General features: G+C 35.3%; 3 protein-coding genes across 7 annotated transcripts; 1 reads left to right on the top strand and 2 right to left on the bottom strand.

Annotated features, from left to right (window-relative positions):
* Nucleotides 1-139: 139 nt before the first annotated feature.
* LOC105835862 (28S ribosomal protein S29, mitochondrial) lies at nucleotides 140-2,805 on the bottom strand. The gene is made up of 6 exons (XM_012679472.3): nucleotides 2,627-2,805; nucleotides 1,860-2,189; nucleotides 1,233-1,325; nucleotides 1,007-1,143; nucleotides 604-951; nucleotides 140-428 (listed from the first exon to the last, which is right to left on the bottom strand). The coding sequence occupies exons 1-6, from the start codon at nucleotides 2,640-2,642 to the stop codon at nucleotides 192-194; spliced, it is 1,161 nt and encodes a 386-aa protein (XP_012534926.1). The 5' UTR covers nucleotides 2,643-2,805; the 3' UTR covers nucleotides 140-191.
* A 732-nt stretch (nucleotides 2,806-3,537) lies between these two features.
* LOC105835860 (tetratricopeptide repeat protein 39B) lies at nucleotides 3,538-13,589 on the bottom strand. 4 transcript variants are annotated; one of them, XM_012679466.3, is made up of 11 exons: nucleotides 10,623-11,775; nucleotides 7,715-7,767; nucleotides 7,588-7,616; nucleotides 7,098-7,278; nucleotides 6,837-6,969; nucleotides 6,268-6,400; nucleotides 6,092-6,191; nucleotides 5,962-6,027; nucleotides 4,971-5,692; nucleotides 4,396-4,629; nucleotides 3,538-4,320 (listed from the first exon to the last, which is right to left on the bottom strand). In XM_012679466.3, the coding sequence occupies exons 2-11, from the start codon at nucleotides 7,739-7,741 to the stop codon at nucleotides 4,128-4,130; spliced, it is 1,818 nt and encodes a 605-aa protein (XP_012534920.1). In that variant the 5' UTR covers nucleotides 7,742-7,767; nucleotides 10,623-11,775; the 3' UTR covers nucleotides 3,538-4,127. The 4 variants fall into 4 exon arrangements, with proteins under 4 accessions (XP_012534920.1, XP_012534921.1, XP_012534922.1 ...); XM_012679467.2 differs by lacking the exon at nucleotides 10,623-11,775 and adding an exon at nucleotides 13,471-13,589 and having other exon boundaries at nucleotides 4,128-4,320; XM_012679468.3 differs by lacking the exon at nucleotides 10,623-11,775 and adding an exon at nucleotides 8,184-10,608 and having other exon boundaries at nucleotides 4,128-4,320.
* Nucleotides 13,590-13,690: 101 nt separating this feature from the next.
* On the top strand, nucleotides 13,691-17,255 carry LOC105835861 (TBC1 domain family member 22B). 2 transcript variants are annotated; one of them, XM_012679470.3, is made up of 8 exons: nucleotides 13,691-14,423; nucleotides 14,594-14,774; nucleotides 14,850-15,385; nucleotides 15,463-15,593; nucleotides 15,684-15,938; nucleotides 16,025-16,274; nucleotides 16,364-16,587; nucleotides 16,663-17,255. In XM_012679470.3, exons 2-8 carry the CDS (start codon nucleotides 14,692-14,694, stop codon nucleotides 16,807-16,809), a joined length of 1,626 nt encoding a protein of 541 aa, XP_012534924.1. In that variant the 5' UTR covers nucleotides 13,691-14,423; nucleotides 14,594-14,691; the 3' UTR covers nucleotides 16,810-17,255. The 2 variants fall into 2 exon arrangements, with proteins under 2 accessions (XP_012534924.1, XP_012534925.1); XM_012679471.3 differs by having other exon boundaries at nucleotides 13,783-13,919.
* Nucleotides 17,256-17,467: the final 212 nt, after the last annotated feature.

Raw genomic sequence — 17,467 nt, 5'->3', positions numbered from 1 at the left:
TAACCATGATTCCGAAGATATTTCTTTTTTAACTTAAAAAGCATTCCTATATATATAAAAATATATATATATATATATATATTAAAAAATGTTTCTAATCGAAAATAAGCTATTTCAAATAACCAAGTAACCTTTAAAATAAGATGTGCTAAGAGCTTCAGAAATTTTATTATAAATATCTCGATGTCCAATTACAAGAATTTACAATGTTCCATTAAAGTCAATGGATGTTTGTTTGTAATTAATTCTAATTCTTTTTGACCATTAGGTGTTATGTTTCTAATCCATTTACGATCCTTATAATATTCTATCATGCAGTCGAATTCTGTGATATTGTAATTTTCGACTAAAATGGGTATGAAGGGATCCAAATGTTCAAAGCCTTCTTTGCCCAGTAAATATCTGGGAAGATGGGATTCTCGTCGTTCCTGAAAAAAAGATTTTGTTTACCTCACAATTATATTACAAAGTCACAATTAACGTTAAAAAATTTCTCATTTTAATTTAAATGTGAAACAATATTATTTCCTTCTTCGAATCCAAGTAATTTATTAGATTGGATAAAATTAATGATAATCATGTAATAAAAGTTATTATATATACCTTATTTGCCCTTTCATCTACTGTTAGTACAATTGCACCATTACACCAATCGTCTTTCGTTAAATCGAAAAATGGTCTTGCCAGTGTAACTTGCTTGGGCAGAACCATCACCTTATTGTCGTCGAGGATGTCCGTGTGATTCGAAGTGAACGCGTTCCATCCATCTATTATGACCATTGTCTTGCACTTCCCTGCTGTACTAGCGAGCTTTAATTCCTGTATCAACGCGTCCACCACACCACAAGCGTACTTCATACGATTTATGCCGAAATCGATTAATTCTAAAATAGGAGTACCTTGCGAGGTCATTTCACGTTGATTCCACGTATAATCTTTACTTACTTTGAGCTGAAAAACGAGCGTATATTAGATACAGCAAAGTAATATCTCGAAATACACATACATCTAATTGTGAAAGTAACATCAAATTTTGAGTTTTGAACTGTTTCAACCACATCCCAGCGTCGATTGGTAAATCTATACAACCAGGGGATAGTACAGAAGTCGCGACCTCCTTCATGTAAATAAACCAACGTGCAGCTGAAGAACAAACGGTAATTAAAACAATTGCAACGCTGACATATAAAAAAGATAATACATTTATCATTTTATATAAAAATATAGCATACCCCAATATATGTGAACAAGTACATATTTCTGTATGAGAGAATAATGCAATATATGACTTAATATAATACTTTTTCCTGTTCCACGTTTTCCATCTGTTTAATATCATTAAGGACTTCCTTACATGTACAAATGTCAATGTTTTTATAAAATATCCTTGGTAAAAATTTTTCTCACTTTTTCATAATTATGTAAATTCCAGAATTTTTAAAAATTTTTGTGTAATTTTTAAAGAAAATGTTCAAATTGTTTATACAAATTCTTAAATATTATTTATACAAGTTCTTAAATATCTTAGATTTATAAAACCTTGCATATAATTTCTAATAAAATTCTATAAAATCTGACAAAATTTAAAGTACATTTTAGAAATTATAAAATAAGAAATTTCAAAATATTTTAAAATTTTATAATTGTATAAAAAAATTATAAAATGTAATTCTGAAAGTATTTCTGAAAAAAATATCAATTCATATAAAAATTTTTAAAAAAATATCTTCAAAAATTGTATCAAAAATGATGCAAATAATGCAAAGAACAATACATCAGCAATCGAATAAAGTATAAAAAAAATAGAATAATTCTACTTGTAATACAAAATAAGAGGTACTTTTTGTTCCAAAGGATACATAATACATATTTATTGACAGGTTTTGTATGGTCGGTTTGACCAAGGTAAGACATAATTTCGATCGCAGGTTGCCTGATTAATATCGCACATTCTTGAAAAGTGGTGACTTGCTTTAAAAATAAGCGAGGCAAGCCACCATACTGAAAGAGCTGTTGCTGAATATCCATCGGCACCAAATACATTCTGGCAATATGATCTGCATTGTGATTTACTGGATTGCTCTCTGTTGTACGAAATGAGCATACTTGAACGGCTTGCTCATCTTTTACTTTGACAGCCGTGCCAAATTGTCTGCTATATGTTTTCTGTATTCCCCTCAGAAATGAATCTGCAATTAATATATTGGTTTGGATATGACTCGAGGAATTAGTCTGTAATTAATTCAATCACAGAACAATTCACAACAAAATTATTAATACTACATAATTCATTGTTTATTCGTCAATTAGGAATTAATTTTCATTAATCTAATCTTCCTTCTCACGTGTCAAACAGAAAAAAATTATTATAATTTTGTCCGCATTAAAATATTATCACTTAAGGTATATACTTAAGTTAACCGAGTTTGATTAATCACTCTTAGGATAAATGTCATCTTACAAGTTAACTTATTATTGTTATTATTAATTATACAAAATCGTATTCAATATTACTTGATCGTATAAACAAAATTTACAAGAGACAAAATAAAGATTATAAATACATAAATCTTTTTCGATTAAATTATTATTGGCAAATTAAACGTTGACGTAAATGAAAACTTACATAAACGTAAAGACATTGTACTGCCTTTTTTCCCCTTCTTTCAAAACGAAGCACGTTTAATTGCAATTATCCTGAATTTCGTGTGTAATTCGAACGCATCTGTCGTGCGCTGTCGTGTATGCAAACTTGACATAACCTTTACGTCTTGGAGTTATTATTCTCTGGTGAGATAAGATAGAATCCCTAGGAAGTGAAGGACCTCTATCGGAATTTTTATTTAAACCAAATTACGAAAATCGTGCCTTGATTATTGATATTCAGAATTGTCTACAAAACAAAATAAAAGATTGTTCTGATATTTCACTCGATATATCTTTATTATTAGGTGCAGATGAGAGTACATTAATAGGATACTGGGGTACGTGTAAGTTTACTTAAATGTAGATAAGAATGCACTATAGTAAAATATTTTGGCCCATTTATCTAATAAATCAGCTGCAGATACAAAAAATTAATAAACTCATATTATTAATAGCTTTATTTATTTTAGAAAAATGTTTGTACAATATTTTTTGATATTTTCTATTCTATTCCTGTGAGAAGTATAACAATACCAAGTTTTTCAGAGTCATGTTCACTACTATGTTACATATATTATTACACGTGTGCCAGAAAATCGCGCAATCTAAAATCACCGTATACAAACATTACATACATGAAATAATTATAATCATATACATGTATATTATATATATATATATATATATATATATATAATAATTATATTACAATTATTTAAGTATAGACTTTAAAATAATTTGTATTATATATTATCATAAATATATATATTTTTTTTAATAATTTAAATAATTTATATATTTTACAATAAAATTTTTTAATATCAAACTCAATTTAAATTCTGTTTTAGAAAACAGATAAAATATACTTTTAAAAAATTACTCGGAAAAGTAACATCACTCTGAATTCATTTTATTATTTATTTGCTCACATAATCTCCGATCGTGTTCCCGTATTTACAGCCTCGTAACATGATTATTTATAATAATCTTTCATCAATATTACAATAAAACAATCACTAAACTTGCCAATCTTCCTAAAAAAAATAATTTATATAGATAATAATCCATTTGATGTATATTAGATAACTGCTATAAAATATAGCCTATTCCTTGTAAAGAACTTTATATCACATTCCTATTTCTTCCACGCAAGAAAATTTATGTGTATCACCATTGTAGTCGCCACAAAATGTACATATATGTATTACTACCTTTCCAATCTTCTCGTGAAGAAAAAAATTGTATATTAATATCAAGAGCTAAAAAATGTACCAATCTTTGAAAGAGATCTAGTTAGAATCGCACTCCACAGAGAACGAAACCAGACGAAAATTATGAACGAAGTCATAAGAGATATTAGAGAATTATAAAAAGGATCGCTCACGTTTTCATAAAAAGAGTCAACATCATATGTATAATATGACATTTATATAAAAGAACCTATAAAGGTAAATATATATTTGATATGTTTTACGATCCTCCTATGTCTTAATTTCATCAGCACTTTGACTCGCGATAATAACGCTATTATTGGCGATAGTTGTTTCTAGCCGATGATCGTTCTCGTGCTTCTTTATGGTATGATTGTTCGTCTTCTTGTTGTTCAACGTCATCAATTCCGCATGTATTTTGAAGTGCAATTTAGATTCCAGTGAATAGCCTGTGTAATTTTTCCTGAAATTTATGTATAGTTAATATTCAATGTAAAAATTAATAATGTTACATAAATATATAACATAAGATCCAAACTTGGCGTCTTCCAAAAAGCCTATAGCTAGCTGAATATCACCCTGATCTCGTGCCAATAATGCCAATTCTACAGTGGCATGAGGAAATAAGTATGTGTCCTCTTTGACAGACTTTTCCAGTTGTAAAACGCGCCGCAGACATTCTTCCGCCAATAAAGGATGCTGCATTTGCCGTAGACAGGCGCCTTTCAATAGTAACAAGAGCGCTTCGTTGTCCGCGTAATATTGACTTTTTCTGCACAACATATTACACACTTTCATTATATACAATAGAAGAAAAAATTATAATTAAAATTGCCGTAGTTTGCATTTTTATTCAAGATAATCACAAGATTTCCAGCTAGTAAAAAATGTGTGGAAAACAGATTTTGCAAAATATCTACAAATTTTATCAGCAAAATATTAACAGAAATATAATAAAATTTGTTAACACAGTGCAATGATATATTGATTATCGAAACCTTTGTTTGTCAAAATATATTTGTATGACAGTCTCTATTGATTAATATAAACGCAGTTTACGTTAATCTGTCACAATAAAAGTTAAAATCGTAGAAGAACGTAGAAGAAACTTACGAGGCCTTTTTGAGTTCCTTCTCTTCCTCTTCTATCCTCTTAAATATATTTAACATCACGTCTTGTCGCTTGCCTATTATTCTAAAGAAATTCCACACGTACATAAGCTCAAATACGGGAAGAATTAGATTCTTCTTTTGTGCGAAGTAACGTTCCGCTTTCTTGATCACAAACTTCTCCATCGGTAGCGACTTTCCGGCGATACGTTGCTTGTAAATCGGCACCTGCGTCATCAGATTGTCAACCAGCTGTTTTTCTTCGCTCCAAACTAACGGTTTCTGCATAACAAGAATCGCGGCCTTCTGATATAAGTAAAAGGTACGCGACCAGTTGGACTCATTAACTAGCATTGTAGAGTACGTAACCGCCATGTTCCACTGCTGCATAATGCAGTGAGTCCACATCAATTCCCAATAACAAAGATGATGAAATTGCGGCCAAACGTTCTGACTCTTCCATGACTTTATATACCAGTTTATGCACTCTTCGAAGTTGCCCCTCGTAAGTTCCAGCCTTCCCTTGAAAAACAAAAACCACACACCATTCGGATAGATGCTTAGCTCCTGCTCTAACACCCGCTCGCACCAATCCAGATCGCCATCTGAGTGACTCAGTACAAAGGTAACTACCAAATTGTAGGCCAGCAGAGTCATTACGCATAGGATTTGTCGCAGGCCTCTCCTCTCGCTGAAGCCCGCTTTTAATTCCGTTAAACCATATTCCTAGAAATGGATCAAGAAAATAAAACTTTACGCGCCATGCATATTCTTCATACATAATATATATTTATAATACATGTAACTATATTTATTACATCGGAATCAGTGTATTATTTACTAAAAAAGGATAGTCTAAATAGTCTGATTTCAGAGCTATATTTATGATTATAATTATTGTTATACTTATATCAATCAGTAATATATGTGTTATTTTTCAGTAATAATGCACTAATTCTGCGGTTTATAGAGTAATATACAATCTATAATCATACCTTATCACCAGAAAATCCAATAAACTCTAACAATTTAATAATACGTGCCGGTAACAGTGAAATCATCTAGAGCAAAGTACAATATTATAATTATATGCGATTATATTTTTGTCACAATAAAAGTATATACCAAATTAAACGCGCCGATACCCATGCGAACACCGCTTTCAAAATGCACTTTGTGAATGTCATCTCCCCACTTTCGGGTTTTCAAAATCGTCATGCATTCCCTGCGAGAAACAAACAATTGTAAATTGTTTGAGAAATTAAAAGAAGACTGACGAGAGTTTGCTATGACTTATTTACTTGTATGACAGAAAACAGGTACGAATTTTCAATCCTGCCTTGACAAAACTGACCAGAGTCTCGTCCTCCACAAACGTAAGCATCGATTTTAAAAGGAGCGACTCAGCATAACAGAGTTCCGCATGCACTTCCTCTGCAAGATTAATCCTCGGTCATTCCTTTCATGCACGATACTTTACGTAAAAGCTATTTGGCTACACATTTGGATTAATTAAATGCCATAAAATTATATCTTGTAAAATGCTTTGATTACAATTTCTTTTATATTTAAATTTATAATAGCAGAGGTTAACATTAATTAAATTTTATTAATAGAAAAGTTAACAGGCGTGTATTATACAGTACTGGGTTATTAATTATTGTCACTCAAAGTTGGAGATATTAATTAGATTAGTGTGTATTAATATTTATTTATAAGAATCTCTTTCTATAAAAATCTTGTTATTAAAAGAATACTTGTAAATGTTCTTTTCATTGAAATATGACATAATAAATTTGACGTCACTTTTTGTTACGTAATAATGAATCATTAGATTCAGTAGATACAACGAACAGATGCAATACATTACCATTTGTATACGTATCATAATTAATCTTCTTGACTATTTTCCCGATGTTTTGCGTAATAGTGGTGTGCTTTCGATGTTTAGAGCACACACTCATACACTGCTTCAACATCTCCGACGCCTTTTCGATGTGTTTCTATAAACGATATAATTGTAAGATCGAAATTGAAAATCGAAAGAAGGTAGATTTCACGTAGTTTCTAATTCGAATTTAAAATAAACACCGAGATGTAATTAGAGAAACGTAATGAATAATTGAAATACTTGTTCGAATGTAAGGATCGCCTCTAAAAACGCAAACACGCTAGTCCCCAGAGAATGGTACATGCTGCTGTCCGCCCATGGCTCCATGATTTTTCTCGCCTCATCGAAGTTATTATTAAAGAAACAGTGAATGGCCTTTTTCGACTCCATTATCGCTGTATCCAAATCCATAGACGCGAGTCTGGAACAAGATTTTTTTTTCTTAAAAAATTTGTAGTTAAAAAAAGGATCGACATAAAATAACATGCAAACAATTACGATACGCATTGTGACAATCATTTTTAAGTAAAAAGTAATTTCTTTCCTTTCCAGCAACACAACAAAAAGTTCTTTAAACGTAAAATAACACAATAATAAATTATGCGTAACAATTACGTACTGTACAATCATAGTGATTATATTAAATGATTAGAACAAGGTACAATTTTTCTCTTAAAGACGACACAGCTACAGAAAAAACTTGAACATTTATATAATATATGATACATACTGTGGTAATGATTCCTGAGCATCTTGAAACTGAAATGTAAAAGTTAAATGGATATTAAATATACATATAAATGTAGTTTTGTAAGTTCAAAGAAAAAAATACATAAATTGAATCAATAAATATCTACCTCGTCATCACCTTCAACGTCCGACATTTTCAGATGATGTTAGGAAACCGTTTCTGTAAAGATAGTATAATTTTGTCAAAATTTTCTCTTATAATTCAGTATATATATATATATATATATATATATAGGGTAATTCGTATAATGTGAGAATTGCAAATAACTCAACAAAAGGTTCTTTCAAATAAAAGTTGTACGGTCTGAAAGAGAAAAAATAATGATAAAAATCTCACATTACGTGACTCACTCTGTACATAAATATATACATACTTCTTGTTTTATTTCTAATTATGTATTTATATTTCTGTTATATATATTAAATATAATAAAAATTATTAGACTTTCCGCTTATTGTTCATTACACTACTTTAAAATGCATTACAGAAATACGTCCTAATTTTATATTATAAAAAATCAGAAATGGAACTAGAAAATATTACATTTCAAAAGTTGAAAATCAATTTTAGATTACATTTAGAAAATTATGAAGTTAATAATCCACCAAGAGGGTGTCGTAGGCGCGCCTGCTAAAAAATAATTTCTTATTCTATGGACTCTAGTTGGACTTGGAAATATAATATAATCGATCGCAGACCGATAATATAATCAGCTGATAACGTAAACGAAGGTGAAATAAAATTTGCTGCCAGAAATTTTATATTTTAGAGAACACGTGAAAAAGCTTCCTCGCAAACACGAACCCTTTCGTCATATGAGGAAAAGTTAAATTATACTTTGATAATAAACGACGCTACGATAAAAGGTCATATTATTCGGTAATTGGTTAGCGGTAACGAGCGTGATTATACAGATGATTGCAGATGATAAAATGAAACAAACACAAAGTAATAGCCTTTGCGTTACACAATCGCGCACACATGATTAACGCGGGATTTCCGTAAAATAAAACCCTTGAGTCTACGACGTTTTTACTGCACAATATTTTTTATTTTCAAGTTCATCTTAATCTATTCGCGAAATAGATATATTTTAAAATAGACGTCCCTTCGTATATGGCGTCCGGTTGATTTGCATTCGTCGCAATGGGGATTATCGTCAATTATCATTATACTAAAGAAATCGAGCTGCCTTGAACAGAAAGTTTGTTTCAATTCCAGCATGTAACAAATAATTTAACTTTCTTATCCTTCGCTGTCCCCCCCTCGGGTTCTGTTCACCAATTTCACCTCGGCGCGAAGGCCGCGAATCGAAATGGGGCTGCGAAGCCCTGCAAACGTCGGAGGAAGCAGAAGACTCGCTAACAAACGCTCAACAGAATGCAACAAGAAAAGAGGACCATCAATATTTATTTTCTTTAGAAAATCTCCCACAAGAACACAAAGCGTCGTGGCTTTTCGTGAGTGACGAGGACGAACGACACTTTACGATTCACGTTCCACACTCACTCGCAAATTGTCCTGATCCGCGAATTTTTGCGAAAAGAGGGTAGGCCCTTCTTTTTCACCAGCTGACGAGGTCGGTCTCGCCAGGTCGTAAGAATTCGATAGAGAGAAAGAACACCGACGACGGCACCGAATCGCGGGAACGGCCTCGCGAAATTGCGACGAGAATCGCCTTCGAGACGAGCCCGGCGAGGACCTACTGCACGTGGAAAGTAGACTGCCACGAAGAAAGTATAGGCAGGCTAGACCTACATTTCCTAAACCCGCGCACGGGACGGAGAGAAGAGAAGACAGCGGCGGAGGAGGTGGACGGAGAAAGCAGCGCGCACTCGCTGATTCTCGCGGACGATTTGCAGACGCGAAGTGCACGACGGCACGAGACACAAGCGTCTGCCAAAATCCCGCCTTATCAATGCGATTTTTCTCAGGCTGATATCGCGACGCGTGTGCGCGTAGCGATCGTCGATTCAATAAGATCAGGATAATAAGGATCGGCGTCTTATCGCGAGATAATGAAAATAAAGATCTATAAGTCACGGAAAACTTTTCTTTCCCTCCTCCAGATGATTTTCCATTGCCATGCATTCGCGCTGGAAATTAAATTTATGGATGAGCTTTAATGATTCAATATTTAATGAATCAGAGAAGATAGGAAGAGAGAAACTCTCGATTTCTTTCGCATGCGTCGTCTGTATCGCGAAAGAAACAAGTTTGCCTTGCGGAATGAGATAACTTCCGACGTTTACATATTCTCTGCTATTTTTCTATTCATACGTGCGAGGAGGATAACAAACCGATACTGCGAGAGGTTTAACACCCATAAATAATATTTCGCAACCGTTTATTATTCGTGAACCTATCAAGTTAATACTTAAAAATATACAGTTTACTTTCGTCTATCACGCGACTACAATATGTGTGTTTCAAGTGGAACAAGTAATCTCTGGCGATAAGCCAGACAGCGTTGAATTAAAATAATAAGTTTAGCGACGATATACTGTTTGACCTTTCTTCAATTTCGCGCTTCCGAAATAATGGATTAATTGCGAGGACGGTGGCAAAAACAACCCTCCCTCGTTCGACAAATATCGCTTAACGATACGCGGGCTCGGACGCGATATGCGTACGCGTAATCACGACAGTTCGATCTTCATCAATAATTCATCTGAAAATAGAGCACGATGCGAATGTGCATGCCCGCCTCTGCCTGCCTCGTTAAAAACGGCGAGAGCCGCGCGCGCGTTAGGCGTAGGGTGCGGGTGGATGCGGCGGCGAAAATCGATCGTCGCCGTGAAAGAGAAACGGGATAGACCGAATGGAGCAGGCAGGCTGCACTGTCCTAGCTGTCATCAACCCGCATGTCATCCACGCGGAGCCGCTCCGGCTATGACATCACGTGGAGACGCGCGAGTGACGAACGCCGATCCGCGCGGCCGATCACTTTACACGCGCGCGCGCACGAGCGGAAAACGCGACACCCCCCCGAATTGCATGAAGTGGCCGATTACCGAGCAATGCTGAGAGGAATACCGAGTAGCAACGACGAACGCGTCGCGTGCACTACTGACGGCGCCGACGGCGGCAAGGGGTTCGTCATCGTTGGTGGCGGCGGCGCGTCGGCGGCACGTGACCGCGCGCGGATGACGAGCGTCCAGGGTCGTAACAAACGTACTATTAGGTTAAAAAAAATGATAAGCAAAAGAGATGTTTTCGGATTTTATTGACGCACTCGCTCGATAGGAGTTTTCTCAGAACGATACGGCTGCATAATTCCAACTTGACGTGGAAATAAAAGAGATTATTCTTGTTTAATTCAGCTCTGAATTAAAAGGACTTTTTAATCTAAAGGACAGAAAAAATGACTTATTTGGGGGATGTAAAAGAACTGCTGTACATTTTTATGCGCTTTTACACACCTACACTTGCATATTTAGACAGTAAATATCGCCAAATTTTGGTACGATTAAACATTTATTAGTTTTTATGTTACGTAAATTTAAATACATTTTTTATATCAGCTTACACAATTTCTCAGAAATTACTGAAGCTACAACTCCAACTTTTGCATATATCTATGTAAAATACATGTCTATTTTATCGTATCTATGAATTACTAAATATGTACAAGTAAATGTACAAGTAAAAGCGTAGAAAAGTATGTGCAGCAGTTTTCTTTAAAAATATTCTCAAAAATAATAAACGTTTTCGTACTTTAGAATACCTCCTTAAGCTTTGATTAAACTTTAATGTAGATAAAGTTAATATAGAAGAAGAATGTAACTTTAGTGTTTTTCATTCTTCGTCTTCGAAACTAGATGCGCGTCGATGCTCAGACTAATTATCATTAGTTTGAATTCATTACATAATGATACAAAAAATTAAAAAAAATTAGAATTAACGTTCATTATCATGAATCAGAGGTTTTCTAAAGAAACAATACAGCAATAGCAAAGTTCGACTAAAAAAATGTGATTCTCTATTCGTAATTCTCTTCTTCGTAGAGATCTAATTTTTGGATGATGTACGTGCGAGTTTGAAGAAGAAGAAGAAGAAGAAACTAAATCAAAAACTAAAAATGTTGGATTTCTTAAGATTTCTTAAACATAAAAGATCATAATGTATCATATGTCACGAATCTATCTATCTATTTATGCAGAAAATTTTTCATTATTTATTCCACTATCATAAATATCTTTTTCCAAATCATTTTTATTTCATAAATTGCTTCATATTGAAAAAAAAATGTAAGAAGTTATTTCAAGCATAAAAAATTAGATAACGAAAATCTCGAAAAACAATCTCCCCTAAAGTGCATATTAAGCAGAGGACGTCAAATGCGATTATATCGTGTCTAACTCGCGGCCTTAAGAAAACAAAAGTTGAATAAAAAAAAACTTAAATAAAATCATAAGTACTTAGAAATGCAAAAGATGTATACTAGACTATTCCAAGTATACTTTAGACAAAAAAAAACGGATTCTCGCCGTCATATCTAAAGTTAGTAGATAATAACTTGGAAAATCAATCAATCAAAATACAAGTAAAAAATTCGATATCAAAAACAGATATGTCTCATTGTCAGTTGAATTTGTCGTGCATTTCTGCAAAGAAAAAAAATTTGACAAGAACACAATATTTTTTTATAATCCTTCCCGCCATTCGTGGAAAAAAAAAGTTAAATCTGCCAATCTAATAATTAAAATTACGAAATATCCTGCAAACTTTTTAAGAAAAAAAATGAATTCAAACTTATTAAATAAATCATTTGATTATCAATAAATAAAAATAACGCAATATTTCATAACAAATTCTAATTATTTTGATTACCCATTATGTAAAAACAAAAATCAACTCTCTATTACAAAGTATAATACAGTTATTATTACATCCTCAAATGCATATATGTTAATTTTAACTTTGCTTTTTTCGCATCCTTTGCATTATATATTTTACATATTTTTCATATTATCTTTTATAATTGCGTATTATATAAATCCAAGCGATGTTTCACTGATTGTGTTCTTAAAGATTGATGAAAATTTTCTACTCTCAAGATATATCTTGTTTTTATCCTATTTTTTACTTGCTTTTGTCCTGTGTAAAAAAGATTATAATTGCAATTATGTTTGCTGCTATAATTAATCTTTTTTTCCATTTTCCGATAAAAAATTAAAATTAATAAACCTTTAAGTCATGCTGAAAATTAATCTTTTTCCTGTTGAAATGTTTATGTGCCTTCAGAATATAATGAAACACTTCTATGAGTGAGATTACCTACATAACATAGGTATAAATTATATTAATTATAAGTTGTTATGCAACACGTTCCGCGGATGACCGGTTCTTAAAAAACAAAAAATCTTAAAATCTAGAATATTTCAGAATTTACTTTACAATTAGATTAAAAATTCTAAAAAAATGTAGATTTTTCTCAGTGTATCAAAAATATTCTAATTTGTGTAAAAATTCTGAGAAAAATTTTAATCAAGATTAACAAATTGTAATATTTTTAAGAAAAAGCTAAAAAATAAAGCTGTGTACGTAACAATTTCGTCAATTAATAAATCGCGTTAGTCACAAATACAACTATTACAGATTAAATTTGCGCATATGCAACTGATCAAGCGACGAATGGAAAATTGTTTTAATCATATGTCATTTTTTATCTCTGACAATACACATTATACAACACACATTATACAACACACATTATATACAGTATGATTAACAGATTGCATTTTTGTTTGCAAATTAATGCTGCCGAAAAAATCTGTCTTTGACAGATTTGATCATTTCCGTTTTTAATCGAGCTCACTGCTACGTCGCATCGCATCGCGAGAGAAACAAAAACAATACCTGATGACATCAGACAATGCCTCCGGCACATCCTTTCTCATGGCTTTTTCTTGCTTTCTCTCTCTATCTTTCTCGACCGCGTGCTCGTTTCATGCCGAGACGTCGTAACTGACAAATAGCACGGAAGGACAAGCCACGACTCGTGGTGGCAGTGCTCGTGTGACTCGCGAATTGTCAAAATCGCGTACTTGCTCGTCCGAGCGAACAGAATCGCCGCGCGCCGCCGATCGCGGCGTCGTCGGGTACGTTTTGGACACGCGCGCGACGGAGTAAGGAAGAGCGAGAAACACGGCGATCACGCGCCCAGCAAAATTACAATCTGTTGACGACACAATAACAACGACAACGACACGTCGTCGTCGACGTCGTGACGCTTGACCGCCCAGGAAACTGGATCTTTGGTCCATCTTACGGGAGCTGCGGGATCGTCGACTATACGGACGGGAAATGTAGGAACGCTTTTCCTCTCGTCTCTCGTCATTTACCTCCTTTCTCTCCTCTCTTTCAACGGCCGGGGCCGCCGCCGCGTCTTGCGCGGCTGATTCTGACGCAACATAACCTCGATTCGCGAGCGACGGCCGGAAAGACTCCCGCATCGCGCAGCACGTAGACGTGCATCGTGCATCTCCGTCGACGCCGCGTAGTGCGATTCGTCCGAGTGTGATTCAATCGCTGAAACTGCAAGCCGCGGCGCGTCAGATCGGACTCGGGCGCGTCCACGTCGGTTAACTGGGGGTCATATGTTACAACGATGCGTCTGTTACTCTGGAGTATCCGTCCTCTCCTTCCGTTCCGCCTCCCCTCGTCCCTTCTACTATTGTAGCTGTTTAGGCGTTGACATAACTTTGCTTGACGTTACGTTTGACGTTACGCTCGACGTCACATGTGTACGAGTCTGACGAGATTGTAAAATTATTCGTGTCACTCTTTGACCTCTCGAAGATGCTGAGTTTGTGAGTTAAAAACTTGCATTCGATAATATAATAGTCGATATGACGTTAGACTTATAATTATATGTATTAGTCCTAAAATGCATTTCTTCATTATTCAAATTTTAATGTAACAATATGATGATTGTAATATTACAATGGAGGTTGTAATGCTACTTTCGGTATTCTTGTAGATCTTCAGCGATTGTTGCGAAGATATGAGGAACGATCCATGTTGCGATAATCGCATTAAGAAGCTACCAGGTGCGAGCTAACTTGGTCTCTTTCTGCTATGGAGAATCAAGGATATCATCATCAGACCATTTCCACCCATCAGTCTTTCTGGAAGAAGAATACACGGGCTGTACCAGGGCGGTGTGTATTCCATTTGCAATCCCATGGCTTTCTGTACTTGAGATTAGATTTACTAATTCTAAATCTCTTTGACAGACCAAGCCTGAAACAGGATGTTAGGCATGGCAAATTTAATCCCACGGCGATTGGGTCTGGCAATCTCACCAGTACCAACAGCGGTGGCAGTACAGGTGGAGGTTCTACCTCCTTCCAAGACTTTCAAGAGAGCGTGGATGATGCGTGGGATTCGGGAGATGACGAGTTCTGTACAGTCTCAGATGTAAAGATATCAAAGAGGGTTAGCCATTCAGCAGCCCTTAGTGTTATCAACAGTCACCGATCCAGCAATAAGTGTTCACAACCACCTCAAGCGAATGCTAAGGTGGTCCAGCAGGAAATTATCCCTGAGGAGAAGAAGGTTGAGGCTCTTCAGAGATTGGCGGTGCAACCGTTGCATCTGCGCAATGTGAATCTGCACTCGCAGATGATTAACAGCCTGAACTCTGGCGAAGACATGGATTTAAAGCACATCGCGTCACCCCAGCACAAACCGACGCAATTTCCCGGTAGACCACAGCCGCTGAGACAGACAAATGCTCCCAATAAATTTTTTATACCTTCGAAAGAGCAAGGTAATATAAGCGTTTGTCACATATCTTACAAAAATCCTTAGAGGATATAGAGTTAAAAACGCCGCATGTCTTTTCAGATGGCGAGAGCAAGGTGGACAAGTTTCAATTACTTTTGGAAGCGTCTGTGCTGAACCTAGATGAATTGAGGCAGCTATCGTGGTCTGGCGTACCTGCGAAAATGCGTTCTGTCACTTGGCGGTTATTATCTGTAAGTAGAGAAGGTAAACTACGCCACGTTAATCAAGCTTGATAGAACGCCGTCGCAAAGAATTAAGCGATTGCGTTTGTGATATTGTAGGAGTATTTGCCAGCTAATCTAGAACGCAGACAACCCGCGCTGGAACGTAAACGATTGGACTATTGGAACTTGGTGAAACAGTATTACGACGTTGAGCGGGACGAAGGTTTTCAGGATACGTATCGCCAGATCCATATCGATATTCCTAGAATGTCACCGCTCATCTCATTGTTCCAGCAGACTACGGTGCAACTGATATTCGAGAGAATACTGTACATTTGGGCGATTAGGCATCCTGCGTCTGGTTATGTCCAGGTATCTAGCAGAATTGCATGTTTTTTATTTAGTTTATTATACGGTTAAGAATCATGTATCATTAATTCGTATATCCATTGTTGCAGGGTATGAATGACCTCGTGACACCCTTCTTCCTTGTTTTTCTACAAGAGGCAGTGCCGATACAAGCCTGGCAGGATCTTGAAAATTACGACGTATCATCGTTATCAAAGGAACAGCGCGACATTATTGAAGCGGACAGCTTTTGGTGCCTATCTAAATTTTTGGATGGTATACAAGACAACTACATATTTGCTCAGTTGGGAATCCAGCATAAAGTGAATCAGTTAAAGGAACTAATACAGAGAATCGATGGTGAATATCTCGTTATAAACTTTAATGCAGTTTAATACGGTTATCCAATTTTTCTGTTATCTTTAAACATTTTATTGTAACACTTTTAGCGCCGTTGCATCAACATTTGCATCAGCATGGGGTGGATTATCTACAATTCTCCTTTCGATGGATGAACAACCTGTTAACCAGGGAAATCCCACTTCATTGCACTATCCGACTGTGGGACACATACTTGGCGGAGTCCGATAGATTTGCCTCGTTTCAGCTTTACGTATGCGCGGCCTTCCTTCTTCGTTGGAGGCGGCATTTGCTCTTGCAACCTGATTTTCAAGTAATTCATCTGCCAATTCTATTCTGCAATCTCGCAATAAAGCTCGATCAGTTGTCATTTTTCCATCGATTGCAGGGGCTGATGTTAATGCTACAAAACCTGCCCACGCAAAACTGGACGGACTCGGAGATAGGCGTGCTGGTGGCCGAGGCGTATAAATTGAAGTTTACATTCGCCGACGCGCCGAATCACCTACAGGCCCACGACACGACGACCAGGTGACCGTTTTCAGACGGATCGGGTTGATGTTATTACGAATAATGGCCAAACTGAGAGGCTGAGTACGCTATCGCGTTATCGCCGGTCCTCTTCTTCCGTCTCGCCGTCACTAATATACATTGTGACGTTCAACTTATCACGGCCATATCGAAAGTTTTCGGAACACGCAGTCTCATACGTTTCGTTTCCCACGTCGACTATTAAGTTTTCTCAATTACTTTATGCGTTATAGAGTTTATTCCTTTGTTACATTGAAGGATTTTGCGAAAAGGGTTTTAGGTATACTCGCCATGTGTTCCGCTCTGGAAAATGTAAATGCGTTTCACAATGTGGAGATAACGCAAATCAATTGCCATTTCCGGGTTTGCATTAAATTTTTATATATATAATAAGTCTCTGACATATTATATACAGATAATATATATAGACAGGAAAGTTTTATATATCAATCCTGTGTTGTGCTTTTATATGGTGATTACACCGTTTTTACCAAACCTTACATTCCTATTCATATTCCAGCAATTATCATAAGTGTAGTTTTAGAAACTAACGTTTACACATTAATATTTAATATTGAACGATCATAATAACATATTTTATTTTATAGCATATGCTATATTTTGATATATTTTGCATATTAAAATATAATTTACTACATGCC

This window comes from Monomorium pharaonis, chromosome 8 (genome assembly GCF_013373865.1).
Source record: "Monomorium pharaonis isolate MP-MQ-018 chromosome 8, ASM1337386v2, whole genome shotgun sequence".
Classification (NCBI taxonomy): Eukaryota; Metazoa; Arthropoda; class Insecta; order Hymenoptera; family Formicidae; genus Monomorium; species Monomorium pharaonis.
Note: the sequence above shows the minus strand (reverse complement) of the source record. Positions and strands in the feature narration are given on the sequence as shown.

What these genes read in the sequence shown, in the direction of transcription:
- LOC105835862 (XM_012679472.3), bottom strand. An exon ending in TGTTACTTTCACAATTAGAT is followed by an intron (nt 952 to 1,006) that starts GTATGTGTATTT and finishes CTCGTTTTTCAG; the next exon opens with CTCAAAGTAAGTAAAGATTA. An exon ending in TAGATGAAAGGGCAAATAAG is followed by an intron (nt 429 to 603) that starts GTATATATAATA and finishes TCTTTTTTTCAG; the next exon opens with GAACGACGAGAATCCCATCT.
- LOC105835860 (XM_012679467.2), bottom strand. Translation starts at nt 7,741, where the DNA reads ATGTCGGACGTTGAAGGTGATGACGAG. An exon ending in TTGGATTTTCTGGTGATAAG is followed by an intron (nt 5,693 to 5,961) that starts GTATGATTATAG and finishes ATCCATTTCTAG; the next exon opens with GAATATGGTTTAACGGAATT. An exon ending in AAGGAACTCAAAAAGGCCTC is followed by an intron (nt 4,630 to 4,970) that starts GTAAGTTTCTTC and finishes TATGTTGTGCAG; the next exon opens with AAAAAGTCAATATTACGCGG.
- LOC105835861 (XM_012679470.3), top strand. Translation starts at nt 14,692, where the DNA reads ATGGAGAATCAAGGATATCATCATCAGACCATTTCCACCCATCAGTCT. An exon ending in TATACCTTCGAAAGAGCAAG is followed by an intron (nt 15,386 to 15,462) that starts GTAATATAAGCG and finishes ATGTCTTTTCAG; the next exon opens with ATGGCGAGAGCAAGGTGGAC. An exon ending in CTGCGTCTGGTTATGTCCAG is followed by an intron (nt 15,939 to 16,024) that starts GTATCTAGCAGA and finishes CCATTGTTGCAG; the next exon opens with GGTATGAATGACCTCGTGAC.